Source organism: Barbus barbus (assembly GCF_936440315.1).
Source record: "Barbus barbus genome assembly, chromosome: 32".
NCBI lineage: Eukaryota > Metazoa > Chordata > Actinopteri > Cypriniformes > Cyprinidae > Barbus > Barbus barbus.
In genome coordinates, this window is record NC_136760.1 from 26,197,370 (window position 1) to 26,217,921 (window position 20,552).

The 20,552-nt window shown below is 40.3% G+C and overlaps 2 protein-coding genes across 7 annotated transcripts in view; one reads left to right on the plus strand and one right to left on the minus strand.

Annotated features, from left to right (window-relative positions):
* LOC306852668 (receptor-type tyrosine-protein phosphatase epsilon-like) overlaps positions 1–20,552 on the minus strand; it is an 82,632-nt gene that overhangs the window by 55,531 nt on the left and 6,549 nt on the right. The gene's annotated exons all lie outside the window — the stretch shown is intronic.
* On the plus strand, positions 49–7,260 carry LOC306851987 (uncharacterized protein). Its single transcript, XM_079388534.1, has 2 exons — positions 49–113; positions 534–7,260. Exon 2 carries the CDS (start codon positions 723–725, stop codon positions 6,621–6,623), a length of 5,901 nt encoding a protein of 1,966 aa, XP_079244660.1. The 5' UTR covers positions 49–113; positions 534–722; the 3' UTR covers positions 6,624–7,260.

Consider the following 20,552-nt stretch of genomic DNA (forward strand, 5'->3'; position numbering starts at 1 on the left):
CTTGTTGCCCTTTTAAGACCTGTCGCCATTTTAAGATTGCGCAGCAAAGTTTGAGAGAAGAGATGCGAGCCGCTCCAAATCCAAGTGTAATATGTGTGCGTGCATCCTGTAAAGTGAGTTGTTCTTGTTGAATTATGCTTAATATTGAGATTAAGTTGTAATCTTGCCAGCAATCGCGGTTATGGTAATTATTTTCCTTTGATTGAGTGCGCATAACCAGCGCCTGTTTAAATGAACGTTATGTATATCTGCCGTGAGATTCTATAATCACTCTATTTCTACTGTTCTTATGTTCTACATTGAGAGAGATTATTGTTTTAGTTCATATGTCTATTGGGAATCGCAAGTATAAGTGTGTTAATGAAGATTATGCGGTTAAATGGCCTATTCAGATGCTAATATGCCAATTCGTTGAGTTGTAGTATTTCATTTAATTCCAGTAATATTGACAGTAATGTCATTTGTTATTGAATTGGCAAATTATTGGATTTAAAGTCTGTATTATTTACTTTGTGTTTGTTATCTCTGTACAGACCACACCTATTACATGCTCCAGTGCACAGTAAAGTCATAAAGGAAAAGAACTGTTGTTGACTGAGTTCCTGGGTTCTGACCAGCCCACCAGGGCGAGTGATCCCTTCCACAGTCCTTTAAAGATAGACTTAACATTCTAATTCCTACAAATGGTCCTTCGAGCCGGATGATCACTCCTCTGGATTAAGATGTCAGCCAGTTCTGAACCAGTAAACCCTTCGGTTCGCCCAAAGCGCCGTCCAGCCTATTTACAAGACTATGAGGTGGACTTGCAGAGCTTCCGTAAATCAGCGTCACCAGTTAGTACAAGAGAACAAACAGTGGCGTCATCTGACGACGATTACTCTTCATCACAGGTTGGAGCATCTGCTGCAAAGCCTAAGAGAGCAGACAGTTTACCCACCTTTTCTTCCCCTTCGAGGCTGACTGTCAGGGATAAGCAAAGTAACCGTCCAAGTCTTCTACAGCAGCACACCTCCAGCCCTGCCCAGCAGTTATCACCGCATTATCAAAACCGAGAACTACAGTCTGAATCCAATGCAGAGTTCGTTCCCCTCGTTGATGAAGGTGATGGATACCTGAGCGATAGATCAGATGCTGGCTCTCTAAAGTTGCAAAGGATCTCAGATGAGAATTTAAAGCTTCGTGAAACACAGCAGGCCATCCAAGCTGACCTTAAACGGATTGAGACAGCCAAAGATGAGCTGATTCAGCTTTTGGACAGAGCCTGTAGTCTGCAAAGGCCTTTATCTACATCCAACACTCGCTCTGATCATCCATCAGTTAAATTTCACGATGCAGCGGATCCGGGTGATGAAGACTGGCCAGATCCTCCTCCACCTATTGCATATGACGAGCCAGAAAATATGAATCAGTGCGACAAGCAAAGGCATTATAGCACTACGAGGGCCACACCGACACTTAACCCTAGACATACTTCTGTGGAGAAGATTAGGGATTTTAGCCATCTAAATTCATATGATGACCAATTTTGGTATGGCCAGTATCCTGCCCAACAGACAGGTCCTCCATACGCATATGAACGACCATGGGATGCATCCACACGTCTTTATCCTGAACCACACAGGATGCCATCCTATAATGCGTCACCTCCCATGGCATCTGTGGATCTGACAGAGAAATATTACAAAGGTCCATGCCCCACCATTCCTTATTTCCGCAACAAAGATCCAAGTGAGTTTGCTCGATTAAAAATAGCCTTGGACAATCTCCTGCCACCTGACAGTACTGAGATGTTCAAATATCAAGTCCTGGTTGACCACCTGAAATTAGAGGATGCTTGTCTAATAGCAGACTCTTTCTTGCACTCCCCTACACCTTATCGAGACACCATGTTTGCCCTCAATGAGCGATTCGGTCAGCCCCACCAGGTAGCATTAAGACGGATTGCCACTATTCTTGATTCACCTGATATAAGCCGCAATGACCCCTCAGCCTTTGAGAAATTCTCCCTTCAAGTGCAGTCTCTAGTCGGTCTGCTTAAGACTTTGGGCCAGGCAGGGAGCATTGAGTTGCATTGTGGGTCACATGTTGCACGCCTCCTCAGTAAGCTGCCACCTGAAAGAAGGGCCGATTTCCGCCGCCACATGTTACATCGGCCTGGTGTGACATACTCATTGGTAAATCTAGCAGAATGGTTGAAATATGAGTCTTGGTGCCAAAGTTATGATGATCAAACAGCCAAGGGAGAAAGCCGAGCTACACGAGATCCCAGAGCAGCTCTACAATCACGCCGAACCACTGCCACTGTACTGACTGGGTCGGGGAATAGTGCTGAGGTGAGAACCACTACATATTCTCCTGCCAAGGTTGATGAGAAAGCTAAGGGTAGGCCCATGGTATATTGCTCTTACTGTCAGAACTCTGAACATGCTTTTAGTCAGTGCCCCAAAATTCCAACCCTCACCAAAGATCAGCTCTCAGAGTGGATACGAACCAATAGGAGATGCTGGCGCTGTGGTCTCGCGCATCAGGCTGCCCATTGTGGTCTAAAGAAACCATGTCCACTTTGTCAGAGGAAACATCTACGAATCCTCCATGAGGTAAATGAGAGGCCTATCACAGAGGCACCCAAAACAGAGGCTTGCCTAGTCAGCTCAGCGACACAGACACTGTACCTGAACAAACCAGTCAGCAGTAATAAGGTTTTGCTCAAGGTTGTCAGGGTACTCTTACATCATGGCAATTGCACATTAGACACATTTGCAATCCTTGATGACGGTTCTGAGCGGACAATGCTTCTGCCAGAAGCGGCACAGAAACTTGGCTTGAGAGGTACTGAAGAAAGCTTAGCTCTGAGAACAATCCGTCATGATGTGCAAACCCTTGAGGGGGCTTCAGTCTCATTCCACATTTCTCCATATTACAATCCGAAGAAGCGATATCTCATAACTAGAGCCTTTACTGCACCACAGCTTGATCTCATTGACCACTCGTATCCAATTCCCAAGCTGCAGAAGCAGTATAAGCACTTGGCTGGACTACCATTACAGTGCTTTGAAAAGGCCAAACCTCTCATCCTTGTTGGGGCAGATCAAACTCACATGATCTCACCAATTGAGCCGGTAAGACTTGGTCCACCTGGTGGTCCTGCTGCAATAAGAACCAAATTAGGCTGGACATTGCAGGGCCCTACCAGCCTGTTGGAGCAGCGACTCCAACCGAAACAGTGTCTCCACATATCCCTTACCCCCAGCACCACGGAACTGTTCAAGAATGTTAGTAGGCTGTGGCAAGTGGATGTCTTGCCCTTTCAGAATGAAAAGGAGTGCACAAGGTCAAAGCAGGACCAAAGGGCCGTTGAACTACTGGAAGACAAAACAGTTCGTGTAGAGGTGGATGGAATACGCCGGTATGCGACACCCTTGTTACGAAAGGGTGACATGCCCCATCTTCACGCCACCATGGAAGCAGTCATGCCACGCCTACGGAGTACTGAGAAAAAACTTGCCAGAGACCTACAGCAAGCTGATGCTTATTCCTCCGAAATCCAGAAATTGGTTCAGTCTGGAGCAATCAGAAAGCTCAATCCCGAAGAAAGAGAAGGAGATGGTGAGTGCTGGTTTATTCCACATCACATGGTGTGTCATAATAACAAGCATCGTGTAGTGTTCGATTGCTCCTTTCAGTCTAATGGTCTCAGCCTAAATGATTCACTCCTCGCTGGCCCCACCTTGGGTTCATCACTCCTGGGGGTCTTACTCAGATTTCGTGAACATGCAGTAGCGATCAGCGCGGATATCCGGGGCATGTTTCACCAGGTCCGACTTCTTCCTGAAGATAGACCCCTTCTTCGGTTTATCTGGCGTGACTCCAAGGAAAAGGGGACCCCTGACGTCTTTGAATGGCAAGTTCTGCCATTCGGGACAACGTGCAGCCCCTGCTGTGCGACCTTTGCATTACAGCGACACGTAAGAGACCATAGCCAACAGGACGATGATGTGAGGTTCTCCATAGAACGATGCTTTTACGTTGACAATTGCTTGCAGAGCTTACCATCACCAGAGGAGGCTAAGCAATTGGTTGACAAGTTGAGGGGGCTATTAGCTGAAGGAGGCTTTGAATTAAGGCAATGGGCCAGCAATATGCCAGCTGTCATTAAACATCTTCCACCGGAAGCCAGATCGGATGGGTTCGAACTCTGGCTAGCCCACGAAAGGACTGATGCGCAGGAGTCCACATTGGGCCTTAGCTGGAATTGCCCAGCAGATGTCCTGACTTACCGTCATCGGCCTATCAATCATGGCGCTCCCACCATGAGGATTATTTACAAAGTTTTAGCAAGCCAGTACGACCCCTTAGGATATATCCTCCCATACACTACCAGGGCTAAGGTACTGGTCCAACAACTTTGGAACAAACAGCGCAGCTGGGATGATACCCAACTTCCCCAAGCCTTAGTCCAGAGCTGGAACGAATGGGAAGGAGAACTGCAATTTCTCCACAAGATCAGTTTTTCACGGTCATATGTACCAGCATCAGTAAATCGAACAAGATCTATTACCGACCTTCATGTGTTCAGCGACGCTTCAGAGAGTGCATATGGAGCAGTGGCCTACCTGCGCACTGAAGATCAGTTGGGTAAGATCCATCTGTCATTTGTACTGGCACGCTCTAGAGTAGCACCAAAAAGAGTCCTGTCAATACCCCGTTTGGAGCTCTGTGCTGCTGTAATTGGTGCACAGTTAAAAACCCAGTTGCAGAAAGAGTTAACACTGCCACTTCGCCACACAGTACTCTGGACAGACTCCACTACGGTGCTGTCTTGGATTCAGTCAGAGTCTTGCCATTTCAAAGTTTTCGTCGGCACCAGAGTGGCTGAAATTCACGAGCTTACCAACGTCACCACTTGGCGATATGTGGATTCAATTCAAAATCCAGCGGACGACCTTACACGAGGAAAGACTCTAAAGGACCTTGCTAAGCCCAACCGATGGAGTCAAGGACCCCCATTCCTGTTTCTCTCCCCAGAGAACTGGCCAGCAAACCCTACCAAATGCCCTGAGATTGACAAGTCTGAGCTCAAGAAATCTGCATTCTGTGGAGTTGGAGTTGTAGCTGTAGACGGACAATTTGGCAGTGAGTATAAGACCTGGACAGAACTGGTGAAGGCCATTGCACAGGAGCTACATGGGGCGGCTGGAGAGTCAGGAGAACCTACCGCGAACACTTACCAAGAAGCAGAGACATACATACTCCAGAAAGTGCAAGGTGAGAGTTTCCTTGAGGAATTACAACGGTTGAAATCAGGCAAGGCTCTTCAACATAATAGCCGCTTACTCACCTTAGCTCCAGAATTTGACACATCCACCAATCTAATCCGGGTTGGTGGTAGGTTAAGACATGCAGAGACCTTAAATCCCACCCTTAAACACCCAATAGTACTAGATTCCAGACATCCAGCCGTGAAGTTACTTCTTCAAGATTTTGATGAAAGACTCTGCCATCCAGGCCCTGATCGGGTGTTTGCAGAAATAAGGAGACAGTTCTGGGTGCTAAGGGGAAGAGTAGCCATCCGCATCTTACAACATGCCTGTACGGAATGTCAAAGGCTGAGAGCCAAACCCACCTTTCCCAAAATGGCAGACCTTCCTTTGGCACGTTTGCGTCTCTACAAACCAGCCTTTCATTCAACTGGTATGGATTGCTTTGGCCCCTTCCTTGTAAAAATTGGTCGACGAGTAGAAAAGAGGTGGGGAATCCTCTACAAGTGTCTGACCACACGAGCTGTACACATAGACCTGCTGAATAGTTTGGACACAGACTCCTTTCTAATGTCACTTCGGAGGTTTATAGCACGTAGAGGTTCCCCTGTAGAGTTACTGTCGGACCAAGGAACCAATTTTCGAGGGGGGGAACGGGAACTGTATGAAGCGTTCCAGGCCATGTCACCTGATCTTCAACGGAAACTCGCACCACAGAAGATAGCATTCCATTTTAATCCTCCTGCAGCACCACATTTCGGGGGAGTGTGGGAGAGGGAGATAAGATCCATTAAGATGGCACTATCAGCGACCGTTGGAGCCCAAACGGTACCGGAAGAGGTACTCAGGACTGTTCTAGTCGAAGTGGAGAACATCCTTAATTCCAAACCCCTAGGGTATGTGTCTTGTAACGTGGCTGATCCCGATCCGGTAACACCAAACCTTCTGCTCACGGGGCGGCTAGACAACTCCCTACCTACAGTCATATACCCTAAAGAAGAGGGTTTGAGTCGTCGCCGGTGGAGACACTCTCAGGTGTTAGCTGACCACTTCTGGTCCTCCTTTATCCGCCATTACCTTCCGAACTTGCAAGTCAGACAGAAATGGCACCATACATTCCCTAATATAACCACAGGCACAATAGTCATGATAATGGATCCCCAACTGCCCAGAGCACATTGGCCGCTTGGGAAAGTAGTCCAGGTGCACCCTAGTCAAGACTCGCAAGTGAGATCAGTGGATGTCCAAGTTCAAGGGAAGGTATATACTAGACCCGTAGCTCGACTTGTGGCCTTGCCTTCCATCCCAGAAGATGATAGAGAGGATCTCAATACAGCATTAGTAACACACACGCAACCTTCTTAAGAGTCAAATTGAACACAATTTAGGGGCGGCTGTACAAACGGCTTGCGTGTGTGGCCCCTTTAAGACTTGTTGCCCTTTTAAGACCTGTCGCCATTTTAAGATTGCGCAGCAAAGTTTGAGAGAAGAGATGCGAGCCGCTCCAAATCCAAGTGTAATATGTGTGCGTGCATCCTGTAAAGTGAGTTGTTCTTGTTGAATTATGCTTAATATTGAGATTAAGTTGTAATCTTGCCAGCAATCGCGGTTATGGTAATTATTTTCCTTTGATTGAGTGCGCATAACCAGCGCCTGTTTAAATGAACGTTATGTATATCTGCCGTGAGATTCTATAATCACTCTATTTCTACTGTTCTTATGTTCTACATTGAGAGAGATTATTGTTTTAGTTCATATGTCTATTGGGAATCGCAAGTATAAGTGTGTTAATGAAGATTTTGCGGTTAAATGGCCTATTCAGATGCTAATATGCCAATTCGTTGAGTTGTAGTATTTCATTTAATTCCAGTAATATTGACAGTAATGTCATTTGTTATTGAATTGGCAAATTATTGGATTTAAAGTCTGTATTATTTACTTTGTGTTTGTTATCTCTGTACAGACCACACCTATTACATGCTCCAGTGCACAGTAAAGTCATAAAGGAAAAGAACTGTTGTTGACTGAGTTCCTGGGTTCTGACCAGCCCACCAGGGCGAGTGATCCCTTCCACAGTCCTTTAAAGATAGACTTAACATTCTAATTCCTACAATTAGTATAGAATAGCATAGTTATTTTATTTTTATTTTCATATGGAAAAAAATGACCGTATTTTTGAAAGGCTTTGAGAACTCCACCTTATCATATGCATAAAGAGCTATGATAAACAACATCAAAACATAATGTGGGCCATATACATTTATAGCTGCTATATAAAAGCAGGCCTACACGCCACTGTGCATCTTTATCTCTGCGTATGTGTGTGTGATTGTGCGAGTGAGAGAGAGAGAGAGAGAGAGATCATGGTTTATCATGCTGTACAAACGTGCAACACACATTCAATTTAACGCTTGCTATGCCAGACAACAGCCGTGCTCTAACTGCAAACAGAGACGCGCTCTGGCCTCAACCCTGAGCACTAAGCGCACTGAATGCAAGTTTCTGATGCCTGCGGAATTTACAGATGTAAACATCATAAAAATTGAAATGAAAGGCTGAATCCCAGTGGAATAAGTCAGATCAGACCACATTATATTCCCAGTGACTGACTCTCAATGAACTGTCTTGCCCTCCGACATCAAGCATGATAACAAAAACGCAGGGGTCTGCTTCGCTCTTCTGTGAGGGTCAGAAATGGATTAGGCGTTCATTAATTCAGCAGCGGGATTATGGAAATCCTGAGCCGGCTCTGACGACAGCTACGGGAAAGTGGCAGAAACAATGATGAATTTTGTTGCTTTGCACTGACAGGAGCAGCCAGAAACAATAGAGCTCTCATTCCTGACAGGGTCAACCGAGATTAGAGGAGACGCGGGCGGAACACAGAGAGCTCATTTATCCATTCAATCCCACCAAATAACACGCAATTCTGCAGATTATGACATCAGCAAACAGCCAATCGGGAGCTGCTCAATTGGGTGAAAATGTAAGCAAAGCATGTGTACTAATTTGGATCTTTATTCCAATGTTATGTATACACACATTAATTTTCTTCTTTTTGTAACAAATATTACTGACATAGCCATATAGTACTTCATTTCATAAAATAAAATAAATGAAAGGGTTTCTACAGCATATAAAATAAAATAGCATCCTGATGCTACCGATTGAACAAATAAATTCTCACTTAGATAAGATGAGAAAATAAAACAATAAAAAAACTGAATTAATAGGCTACTAGGGCTGCACGATATTTTGTATGCGATATTCATGTGCATCTCGTCAGTAAAAACGGTTCTATGATTAGCAGTAAATCTCCATCACCTGCTTTCAGATGGAGCGGCATTTATGAAAGCCGTAGTTCACGGACAAGCTACACAATCCGCTCTCAGAATCGCAGATGAATCGCATTCGATTTTGAATGTGATATTGCGTAGCTTGTCAGCGATCTACGGCTCTGTGTATTAAATGCCGCTCCATCTGAAAGCAGGTGATGGAGATTTACTGCTAATCACAGAACCGTCTTTACTGACGAGATGCACATGACTATCACATGCAATATATCGTGCAGCCCTAATTAATACTGATTATTTTACAAGCATAATTCTGCAAACAAAGTCGGTACATTTTTAATAAGCCTCACAGATTAAAATAAAATAAAATATTCTGTAAACAAATAGCTTAGCTTGAATAAAGAGAGCAATAATGTCTGGCTCAGAGCTAGAAATGACTACAATGTTCAAGAGGGAAATTATACAGCAATAAAACCCAACTGCATAACTATAAATCAGTGACACACACCCACAAATATGTGAGTCTCACATCGTTTGGGCCCAGGTAAAGTCAGCCTAATGCTATTTCTCTTCCTTACAAACCACAGCTTCAGTCTTATTAAAATTAAGGCTGACAAAACCATTACAGCATGTGTTGCATCATCAGGCAAAATATTCCTCTGAGACAGAATAATGCACATACAGTATCTCAATCAGAAACAAAGCTAATTTTATTCTAATGTGAGCACTGGGACTTTTTTCCTACTGATATATTCCTGTTTATCATTCTGTCTCTGTGCTTGTCCATCCACTAAATCATCTAAAAACCTGAAAATGTGCAGCCTTCATTTCAAGCTAATTTCATGAGGAAAATCTACCTCTCTTATCAGCACTGCATGAGCACAGTCAGTTAAGATCTGTTGAATGCTGCAAGAACAGGTTTCATTAGTAGGGAATTTTAATTGCGTTCTCTCCTCCCAGCATTAATCTCAAAGAGCAGGAAACAGATCGTTATATAGGACACGCTGTCTTTCTGTTCTTACACCCTGAAACACAAGATGCAATTACTTCAACGCTGATTTCATAACTTCTCCTCTCTGTCACTGGATCATTATTTGTTAATCAGAATAGAGCAACTCTAGGATTGCAAAATCCGGCAATTCAGATAAATTGTAATAATAGGGTTTCATCTCCTGTGCATTTGCTCAGTTCCCACAAGTATATAATGCACTACAAAAAGCTAATTCAAATGCCTTTCTTACTACTAGGAGTCGTTTCAGACAAGCCAAACCTTGTTTTAATCTGTTTCTCCATGTTTTGTAAAATTGCAAATGTCAACAAAGGAAGTGAAGCAATTTGTCTCTTACTACACTGACCTGAAAACAGACACAAGACTCGATAACTCCAAAACCTACCTAGACAGCATATTATATCCATCCATCCCTTTATTTAGATGATATTAGAATTGATATTTTTTAATTATATTTATAGTTTAAATAATATTAATGTATATATTGCTTGTTTTTCAATATGCTTGTATTTCATTTATTTTTATTATTTGTGGCTTATAGCATTGAATCTATAAAAATGTGTCCACTTTGTTTATATATATATATATATATATATATATATATATATATATATATATATATATATATATATATATATATATATATATATATATATATATATATATATATATATATAAAATTGTAAATTTAATTACTTCATATAAATGATCAAATATTATTAGTGAAATATTAATAATATTAATATAATATATTAAATATATTATTTAATATAAAAATGTAATCATAAATATACTACAATAGTTGTTCACATAATATATGTGTGTACTGTGTAGATTTATTATGTATATATACACCCATTATTTGCGTTTGTCAAATACTTTTTTACAGCATTGTGTCAGAAAATGATAAAAAGAAAATCATTTCAAATCCTTCAAAAGGTCACAAGTTGAATGTTGTTTATTCTGAGAGCAGAAGCAGGAAAATCTGCAGCTCCCTATGTAGGCTATTAAAGGGATAGTTCACCTAAAAATCATTTGCTCATCCTCAAGTAGTTCCAACCCTGTATGAATTTCTGCCGAACACAAATGAAGATATTTTGAACAAAGTTTGTAACCAGGCTGTTTTGGGGCACCATTGACTGAAAAGTCAATATTGCCCCAGAACTGCTCTGTTTCCCACATTCTTCAGAATATCTTCCTTTGTGTTCGGCAGAACAAAGACATTCATTCAGGTTTGGAACTACTAGAGGGTGAGTAAATGATTTTTGAATGAACTATCCCTTTAACAGCTCAGTAGGTTTTGCAACAGAGCAAACACATTTTTACAGTCATCCACCAAAGCTTTGTGCAATCGATGCCACAGTGTCCTAAAAATATTTCATTGTTTTTCCATTCAAATAAAGTCATGTCATGATGAATTAAAAGCGATGTTAAATGTTAAATTGAATTTAAGGTCTGTTAAAAGGAATCATTTAGCAGTGAAATGTCATTCGGCACGACGGGACCCAAGCAGTATGAAAAACAGACACGTTGCACAAAATAACACAGCAAGCAATCACGTTTGAGAGCAGTTATCTTCCAGTGACCCGGGCAGGAGGCGGATGGCGCTCTTATCGGAGTTCTTGCCCTTTAGGCCGTTCGTTATGAGAAACAGACTCTGATGTAATGTGATAGTAAGCATGGATCCACCCTTTTTGGATCACACTCTTTTCCTGCTTCATAGTCTGGATGTAAACAAATAGTATCACACTGTGCAGAGCTGTTATTATGTGTGTGTGTATTTGTTTAAGAAGGGGCCGACAGGGCATCAACCACTTCTGCTCCCCAGGGCCGACTGATCTAGCGGTCTGTGTAGAGATGACAGAAAATCATTTCAAATCCATCGAGCTTCAAAAGGTCATAAGTTGAATGTTGCTGTAAGAGAATTCTTCTGAGAGCAGAAGCAGGAAAATCTAGAGTCTGTGAGGAGATTTACAGACGATTTCAGATCTACAGGGTCAATGGAATAAAGCACAGATACTTCTGCTGCTGAAGGATCAACTTTTGAGTCAATAAACGTGGATAACCATCCAGCCACATCCGTTTCACAGGCATTCAAAGCATTGATTGGTAAATGGTGTGCTTGGATTTCTTGAGGATTGATTACACTATCAATAAAATATAACATTTTTAAAAAGTGATGTATGCACTTTTTATGGAAGCTTGTTTCTGCCACAGAATAAAAAGGTGACTTTTTACCTCACAGTTATTTTTGCTTACAAGTGCATTGTGAGATAGATATAATTGAGAGTCTATATCTCATAATTCTGAATTAACGTCAAGAGAATGTATTTAACATAAAAAAAACCATCCCACATCATCACTAAATTAAAATTTAAAAGTAGAATCCATCAGAAATATTGGAAAAGTAAAGTAATCAAGCAATCTTAAGCAAATTAAGATCAAAAGTCACCTGCAAGCCTGATTTGATTTGGCAATGCAGCAGACTGAAAGACAAGGTGATGAAATGCATCATTAGATCATCGCTTTCTCTGAGGTGTTAAAAAGGCCCAGGCAAATACAGTTCATCACTTTCTAATGACAGATCAATTATGCAGGCCAGAAGCTTTGCATGTAGTCATCAAATGAACATACTCTCTGATTGTTCAGTATGTTTTATCTACATTCATTATAAGGATGGACACATGTGACAGCAATGAACAGCAGTCAGAGTAGATGCAATATACTGCCATTCAAAAGTTTGTGATCAGTAAGATTGTTCATGTGTTTTAAAAGAAGCTTCTTATGCACATCAAAGATGCATTTATTTGATCAAAAACACAGAAAATATTGTGAAATATTATTGCAATTTAAAATAATGCTTTACTATGTTAATATACTTTAAGATATAATGTATTCCTGTGATGCAAAGCTGAATTTGCATCAGCCATTACTCCAGTCTTCAGTGTCACATGATTCTTCAGAAAACATTAATATGCACCCTTTCGGTGCAAAAAGATGTGTGGCATGATAAACTCTGGGGACCGTTGTCTGATTCTGTCAAACTTGCTAAAGTTCTGAAACACTTCTGAAACTTCCTGTGCAAAACTTTTAACTTGTGAAAATTTAGAGGGCTGTGCAAAGTCTGGTTAAATGGATCACTGATCTTGAACTTATCTAGCTCACTGGAGCACAGAGGAAAGACAAATCGCAGAAAGGGTTTAAAACACCTCTACAACCGCCAACTGAGGTGTTTTCCTAAAACCCCAGATAAAATGTGAATCTCTCTCTATGCACCAGGAAAGAGCAAATCAAAAGGGCTTTGACTCTGTGTGCCAATGCAGGCGCTGAGTGTATATCTTAGACCAGATCGATACCTGCTTCGTAAACAGCTTCTTGACTAAACTTGTCTGCATGGATGCCGATAAAATAACTCTGGAATAGAATCACCAAAGTTTGAACAAAAGCATGCAACTGTGTCTCGTCTTGTGAGAACATGACAGCGAACAGTCCGTTTTTAGTTGTTTGGTCACTTATTCAACTTTGGTTTTAGCCACACAGAGCCTTTATAAAAGTGCAATACATCACAAGACGAAACAGATGAGACACTCACATGTTATGAAATATATACATAAGTCTAACATGTCGTAATGATTTCACAAAGATTTTTCACAAACCCTTCCATTAAATTTCTGGAAAACCTGCATTTTTGGAGCAGGAAAATGTCTTTATAATTGCATTTTACTTACCAGTGCATTAATTCCTGCTCTTCAGTCAGACGTTATGTAAACTACTTTCAGTTCTTCTGTCTGATATGAGGTTTCAATTGCTTTTGTGGTGAGGCTGCGTTTATATTATTCTGTGAAAAACTCAAAAAGACATCTTTCCATGGCAACCAAGACCATAAGAATGACAGAAATAAGTTTATACTTGTGTTTTAGTAGGCCTATACCTTGAAACCCTATAGGCCAGCCTACTGAGTCTTCTACACTCAATGCTGTATCGAGCCCATGCAAATGAAACTCGGTCTAAAAATTCCTCTTCATCCTATGGGAATAAGATCTGCCAGCCGCACCCCTGGGTCTCGGTGTTTCATCTCGCAGAGGATCACTGGGGAACGAGATTGCGCTGAAATTAACAGCAGCCACGACTTCAATCAGTTCAACTCTTGAGTCGAGGAACAATAAGCAAGAGCTCTGCTTGTGTGGGCTCATTTAGTTTGGCTCATTGCAAGTTGAAAATTAAGTACCATGCTGTTTTAAAAGTAACGGTGGGCCCAAGGAGACACACCCTACGGTTTTCCCAGCCAGTTTGCGTCAGGAAATGACAGGCATGGGTCAAGTTTAACTGCAAATCCTGCCAAAAGCAACAGAAAAGCCCCTGTATTGATAGTAGAACAACCACACAATGACTCAAGAAAAACAGCAGGAATAGGACAATAATGAACTTCTTTCCATAAGACTATGTGACTAAGATCCCCTGCTAAGCCACATCTGCTAAATGTGGTGGATTCATGAAACTAAAAGCTTGTCACCCCCTCCTGAGAGCTCTGGACGGGGCAGACAGTGGTGGTACACGATATTGCTGACTAGCTCAGTGTTGTGTCTAGACCCACACTAAATCTAGACTCAAATCCAACATGATCATGAGTAACACGCTTGAGTCAGATGCTCTCCAGGAACAACTGAACTCTTTCAGATGGCCTGGAATTAGTTTAATACAGCTGAAATGCAGCTCAAACAGCTAAAGCATGGTGATAACAATGCCATGGTCATGGGTTCAATTCCCAGAGAATGCCTGAACTAATAAAATACATACCTTTAATACAATGTAAGACGCTTTGTTTAAAAGTGTCTGCCAAATGCAAACAAATAAAATAATAAAAATTTAAATAAATGTGGCATTAGCAGCACCGAAGTCATAGGTTAAATTCCCAAAGAATGCATGAAGTGGAAAAAATGGCTTAGAATGCAATACAAGCCAAGTCACTTTGGATAAAAGCATTTACCAAAAATGTAGTAGAGTGTGGTGCTAGCAATGCCAAGGTCATGGGTTCAATTCCCAGGCAATGCATGAACTGATAATTGAATACCTTAAATGCAATGTAAGGCACTTTGGATAAAAGCATCTGCCAAGTGTAAATAAATGCCAAAGTAATGCAATTCTTAGGGAATACAGAAACTGAAAAAGGCCTAAAATTCAATGCAAGTTTTCTTCAGATAAAATCAAACGCATGAATGTAAATAAATGTAGTGAAGTGTGGTGCTAGCAACACCAAGGTCATGGGTTCAACTCCCAGGGAATGCATGAACTGATAATTGTATAACTTTAATGCAATATAAGGTGCTTTGGATAGAAGCTTTGCAAAAATGCAAATAAATATAGTATAGCATGGTGGTAGCAACGCGAAAGTCTTAGGTTTGAATACAGAAATTGAAAAAAAGCCTAAAGTGTAAGTGCAGTGTAAGTTTTCTACTGATGAAAGCATATGCCAAATGCATAAATGTACATAAATATAGTAGAGCATGGTGCTAGCAATACAAAAATCATGGGTTTGATTCCCATGGTCATGGGTTTGATTTCATCTGCATCCATCCATTTTTAATGTAATACCCTAAAAGTTGCATAAAAAATATGGGGATGTAAATCCAGCTACTGAAGATCAGCACTAGTGATAGATCATTAATCAGCACAAGGTCACATTGCTACAAACTTTTCCATCAAAAATGCTGCGGTGCACAGATTCCTCAGCTTGAAACAGCATCTCACAGGGTAAACCAGAACTGAAAATGGAAAAACAATAAATAAAAAAAATCACATGTCATTATCATAACAAGGGAGGGATCGTGTGTGTTTACTGTACAAATGTTTATATTTAGATGTGCAGAGATATCAGCTGAGCAACAGAAGGATACGGTTACCAACGCTCAGAAATCTTAGCTACAGTTTCAGTTGTCTAACTGCTGTCAATTTTTTATGTTAGCCATAATTGTAAATATAGAAGCAAATTTACTAATATACACTACTGTTCAAAAGTTTGGGGTCAGTAAGATTTTTTAAAGAAATTAGCCTAATACTTTGATTCAGAAGATTTATATTTCAAATAAAGAACTTTTTATTCATCAAAGAATCCTGAATGACAAAAAATGTATCACGTTTTCCACGAAAACATAAAGAAGCATTTTTCTTGAGCAGCAAATCAACTTATTAGAATGATTTCTGAAGGATCACCTGACCCTGAAGACTGGAGTAATGATGCTGAAAATTCAGTTTGATCACAGGAATAAATTACACTTTCAAATATATTCAGATATAAAAAAATGCATTCTTAGTGCGCATAAGAGATTTCTTTCAAACGCTAAAAATCGTACCCACAACTTCTAAATGGTAGTGTTTCCATTTATACTTGTGTACTGGGGCCTTAGTGAAGACGTCTTGAACAAATGCTAGTTCATTTAGACAGAAAAGCATTCTTTCAGATGACTGGACCTCCCCTTCCAGCCTACAGACAGACTGAACACATTATCATTATTATGATTATATTTTCCCCATGGTGAACCGAGGCTCCTGCAGGACGGGATGACGAGGGATGGGCTTGTTTTAACACTTTGCACATCTGAGAATAACATATTTTACATCATGCAAAAAAAGTGTGAAGACAATCAGAAGAACTGAGCCCAAATCCTTTGGGATTTGCACTACTCATTGTCTTTCTAACCTACATGCGGTTAGCATGCTATATATTTTATTTATTATTATTATTATTATTGTTATATTTTATTTATTTGGAAATGGTAAGACAGTGAAGCAGTTCTGTGTGGATTCAAGGCCATTTCTAGGATGCTCTGGGTCACTAGACATCACTGTAAATATGTCTAGAAAAATATTTCACCCATTTTATCACCTGTCAGGCAAAAATATTGGCCTGAATTCACTCAGCGAACTGCACGATCAGTTATCATGTCAGTATCATAAACCTAGTGAAACACAAGCCATTAACTACATCCAAAATAATTACTAAACTATTCTGCAGAAGCTAAACTGATTAACATAATGGTCTGATCACCATTTAACGGCCCAATTCAACAAATTGATGTTTTACAAGTTGATTTTCGGAGCCTGAAACCATTATGATAATAAGTAGCACAATAGAGAAGACAAACAGCACTTCAGGGAGGACACTGAGTTGCTAATATCAGACAACTATGTAAATGAGTGAGCGTTAAAGGGCTGAAATGGCAAGCCAGAATGCACACACAGCTTGACTTCACAGACAGACCGAGAAAGCAAGCTGTTCAGGTCAGTGCCAATCCATTATGCCTCAGAACTTTAGTCTTGTAGGTATGTCTATATTTGTGAACACCTAATGAATTGCAATACATTCTATTATAGTAATATTAGTGTATATTAGTGCATACAGTCAACATCAAATTGCATGCACAACCCATTTCACTTTCATAATTATTTTCCACTTAAAACTGAATATAAAAAGAACAAAATGTAGAGAAGGACTTGACTGATCCATCAGATTGCCATGTTATCCATTGAAAGTGGGGGTTACATCCAACATGACCTCATAAGAAAACATAACTATATGGAAATGTATCATAAAAAAAAAGTTTTTGGCATGAAGATCCACCCCTAAACATAATGTCAGTGGGGCATAAGCATATTGCACAAAGACAGACACCAAGTTGCCAAAATGTTAAAAATAATAGTTACGAATTGCCATGAGTATGTGTTTACAGTGTTTTTTCTGTCATTGGTAAATCACACAAAAATGGAAATTTGTTGAAAATGTACTCACACTCACACTGTAGCCTACAACAATAACTAAACATTTTTTTAGCCATTGTTAACCAAACCAAATATCCTGCATTGACTACGTCAAATGAAAAAGTCGTCAAACAACTGCAAACTGCAACGACAAAACCATGCAAAAACAGTCCATTTACACTTATTTAGAAAGCAAACATGCTCAATTCTGATATATGTTGACTTCAAAAAGGAGTTAAAAGTGAGATGCCTTTTACTCGCCTTTAGGTCAGTAAGGAGGCTTTTGGCTCTTAGTGGTTTTGACAGGCCAAAACACTGAAAGAGTTGTCCTTTGAACTGTGAGTTATTAGAGTAGATATGAACACAGTCAGTGTAATACATCCCATTAAAACCGCCTCAGGGCAACAGTGCTTATCTGTGAGTATTTAGGATGCACGGCTCTCGATCTCCCTCCTTCTACATCTGAATGAACACACTCAGAACACACAGTCAGATGCAAAAACTGGAGTCTCTGCAAAGACCTTGTTGAGTGCATCCCTCAATGCTCTAGAACAAAACCACTTTGTATCGCTCTGAAAGCTACAGTGCTTCAGAAGCTCAGCGCTTGTGCGATAACACGCTAGAGCCGCAGCGGTGCGTCTAACCCGCTGCCTCTGAGAGCAGAAAAGCTTGTTCCATCATTTCAGTCCCAGGAGGCGGGAATTAAACCACTCAGGAGAGCTGCCTTTACTTTGTACATCTCGTTGTCTGTGGCTCTCCACCTTGATGTACATGACTAATCTGCAAAAAAACAAAGAATGCTCTAATTTAAGATCCCGCTCTCTTACGCCATGGGAAAAGCAGGACCGTGACATTCAAATCCAGCACATGCTGCATTAGTGCACGAGGCTAGATGTTCAAGTGCAATGAAATCACATCAAAATATGCCACAGAAATATTCCACGTGAATGATTTATAATAAGACATCAAATCTTTATGTTTAGCAGCACTGAACTGTCTCTTTATGGCTCGGAGGCACAGGGGGCGGGTGATTTCTCTTACAGTATCAGCACATGAGCAGATTAATCCAGAATTTACTGACAGCAGCAAATCAAAGGTGCCGCCTCCAAATGGATCACCTTCAAAGAACGCTTTTCTGGTGGATTTAAAAAGCGATGTAAAGGTAAAAGTGAAGATGTATTTATTAAAGACTGTTAGTGCTAGCAAAATGACCATGGTAAATGCTCTAAAGCTCATATTTATGTCAGTTAATTAACGTTAAATGTTTCTTGAGCAGCAAATTAGAATGATTTCTGGAGGGTCATGTGACACTGAAGACTGGAGCGATGATGCTGAAAACAGCTTTGCATCACAGGAATAAATTACATTTTAAAATATCTTCAAATGGAAAGAGAGTTATTGTGTATTTTTGATCAAATAAATGCAGCCTTGGTGAGCATAAGAGACTTAAAAAAAAAAAAAAAACATTTAAAAAACAAATGAATTAAAAAAATGGTACCAACCCCATTTTTACTCACATACTGTAAATATTAAAACAGATAATATGATATATTCACTGTACTACACAGCCGTAAGTGACTGTAATCAGATAAAAGACCTCTGGCAAGTAAATAAGTTGCATATGCACATATCCGCTATTTTACATTTGCCTCATGTGTGGCTCATTTATTCAGATTATAAAACCAACTATTCATTTAATAGTACAAATAGGCATTAATAGAAATGGTTTACCCAAATCCGTAATGTACACACCCTCAACTCATTCCAAAACTGTACAACTGATGCAACACTGAAAGACTTGTTAAAATGTGTCACGCATCAAGTTTGAATACGCAGAAGCATGAGATTTAAGTGATGTGGTGGACGTCAAAACCTCCAGTGAACAAAACATACATTTGTATCTGTTTTACAAACAAAGGTATTCTGTAAGTCATACAGACTACTGTATTTATAATTGTATAGTGCTTTTTTAAGAGTTCAACAACAGTCTCTGGCCTGTGTCTGCTGTGTGGAAAAGAATTTGGACATTCTTCAAAACATATCCATTTGTGTTCCACTGACAAAAAAAAGCAATATGGGTTTGGAATGATATGTGGGTGAGGAAATGATGCAAATTTTAACTTGCAGCAAAACCATTCCTTTAAAATCTGTTTAAACATCTTGATCGTGGTATCTCCAGATTGTGTTATTATTCTGGAATCTCATGTGTATTCACACAAACTTGAAGCCTGATGTATGTGTGCATGTGTGTGTACATACGGGCTGGTGTCAACTGTGGGGGTAAGCGCCAAAACAAGTCTCACTAGGAGGGGTGTGTGACATTGGCTTTCAGTTCTCAGGATGTAAAAACATAACCAGATGTCATAGTGCACTCCACCCTGCACACACACACAGTCCTTCGTCCAAATACTTCTCGCAGAGGAACTGGGGCAAATATGTAGAGCCCGACACAGACGAATGAAGCAGAAGCTTCTTCAAAGCCATGAGATCATCCTGCGATCACATTTCAAAGGTGAACTAGCCTGCAGCTCTGTCTCTGTCTTTGGCTTTAGAGAGAGGTCATCATGGTTTGATTCTCACAGTAAGACTCTGTCTACTCACAAACACACGTTACATGTCTCAGGCCTGAGATAATGCTTGGATTCATCAAGATATCAGTGATTCTATATACCATGCAATGGTAGAAACGTGGACCAAATCTTGCTATAGCATTTAAACAAATGTTTGGGACAAGTAAGATATTTTTTTGGGAAAGAAATTATTATAATTTTTTTTTTCCAAGAAGGATGCATTAAAATGGTCAAAAGTCACAGTAAAGATATTTATAATGTTACAGAAGATTTCTATTTCAAACTAATGTTATTCTTTGCATTTATTGGAAAATCCTGAAAAATCACACATCATTCCGTTTCCCCAAAAATATTTAAGGGTTACTCCACCCCAAAATGAAAATTGTGTCATGAATCACTTACCCCCCATGTAGTTGCAAACCCAAAAAAGCTTTGTTCGTCTTCGTAACCCAATTTAAGATATTTTGGATGAAAACTGACTGCCAAGTAAATAACACGGTCAAGGCCCTGAAAAGTATGAAAGGCATCGTCAAAGTAGTCCATCTGCCATCAGTGGTTCAATTTTGAACTTTATGAAGCGATGAGAATACTTTTTGCACACAAAGAAAAATTAAAATAACGCACCACACGGATTTTACAGCATATTAGAATGATTTCTGAAGGATCA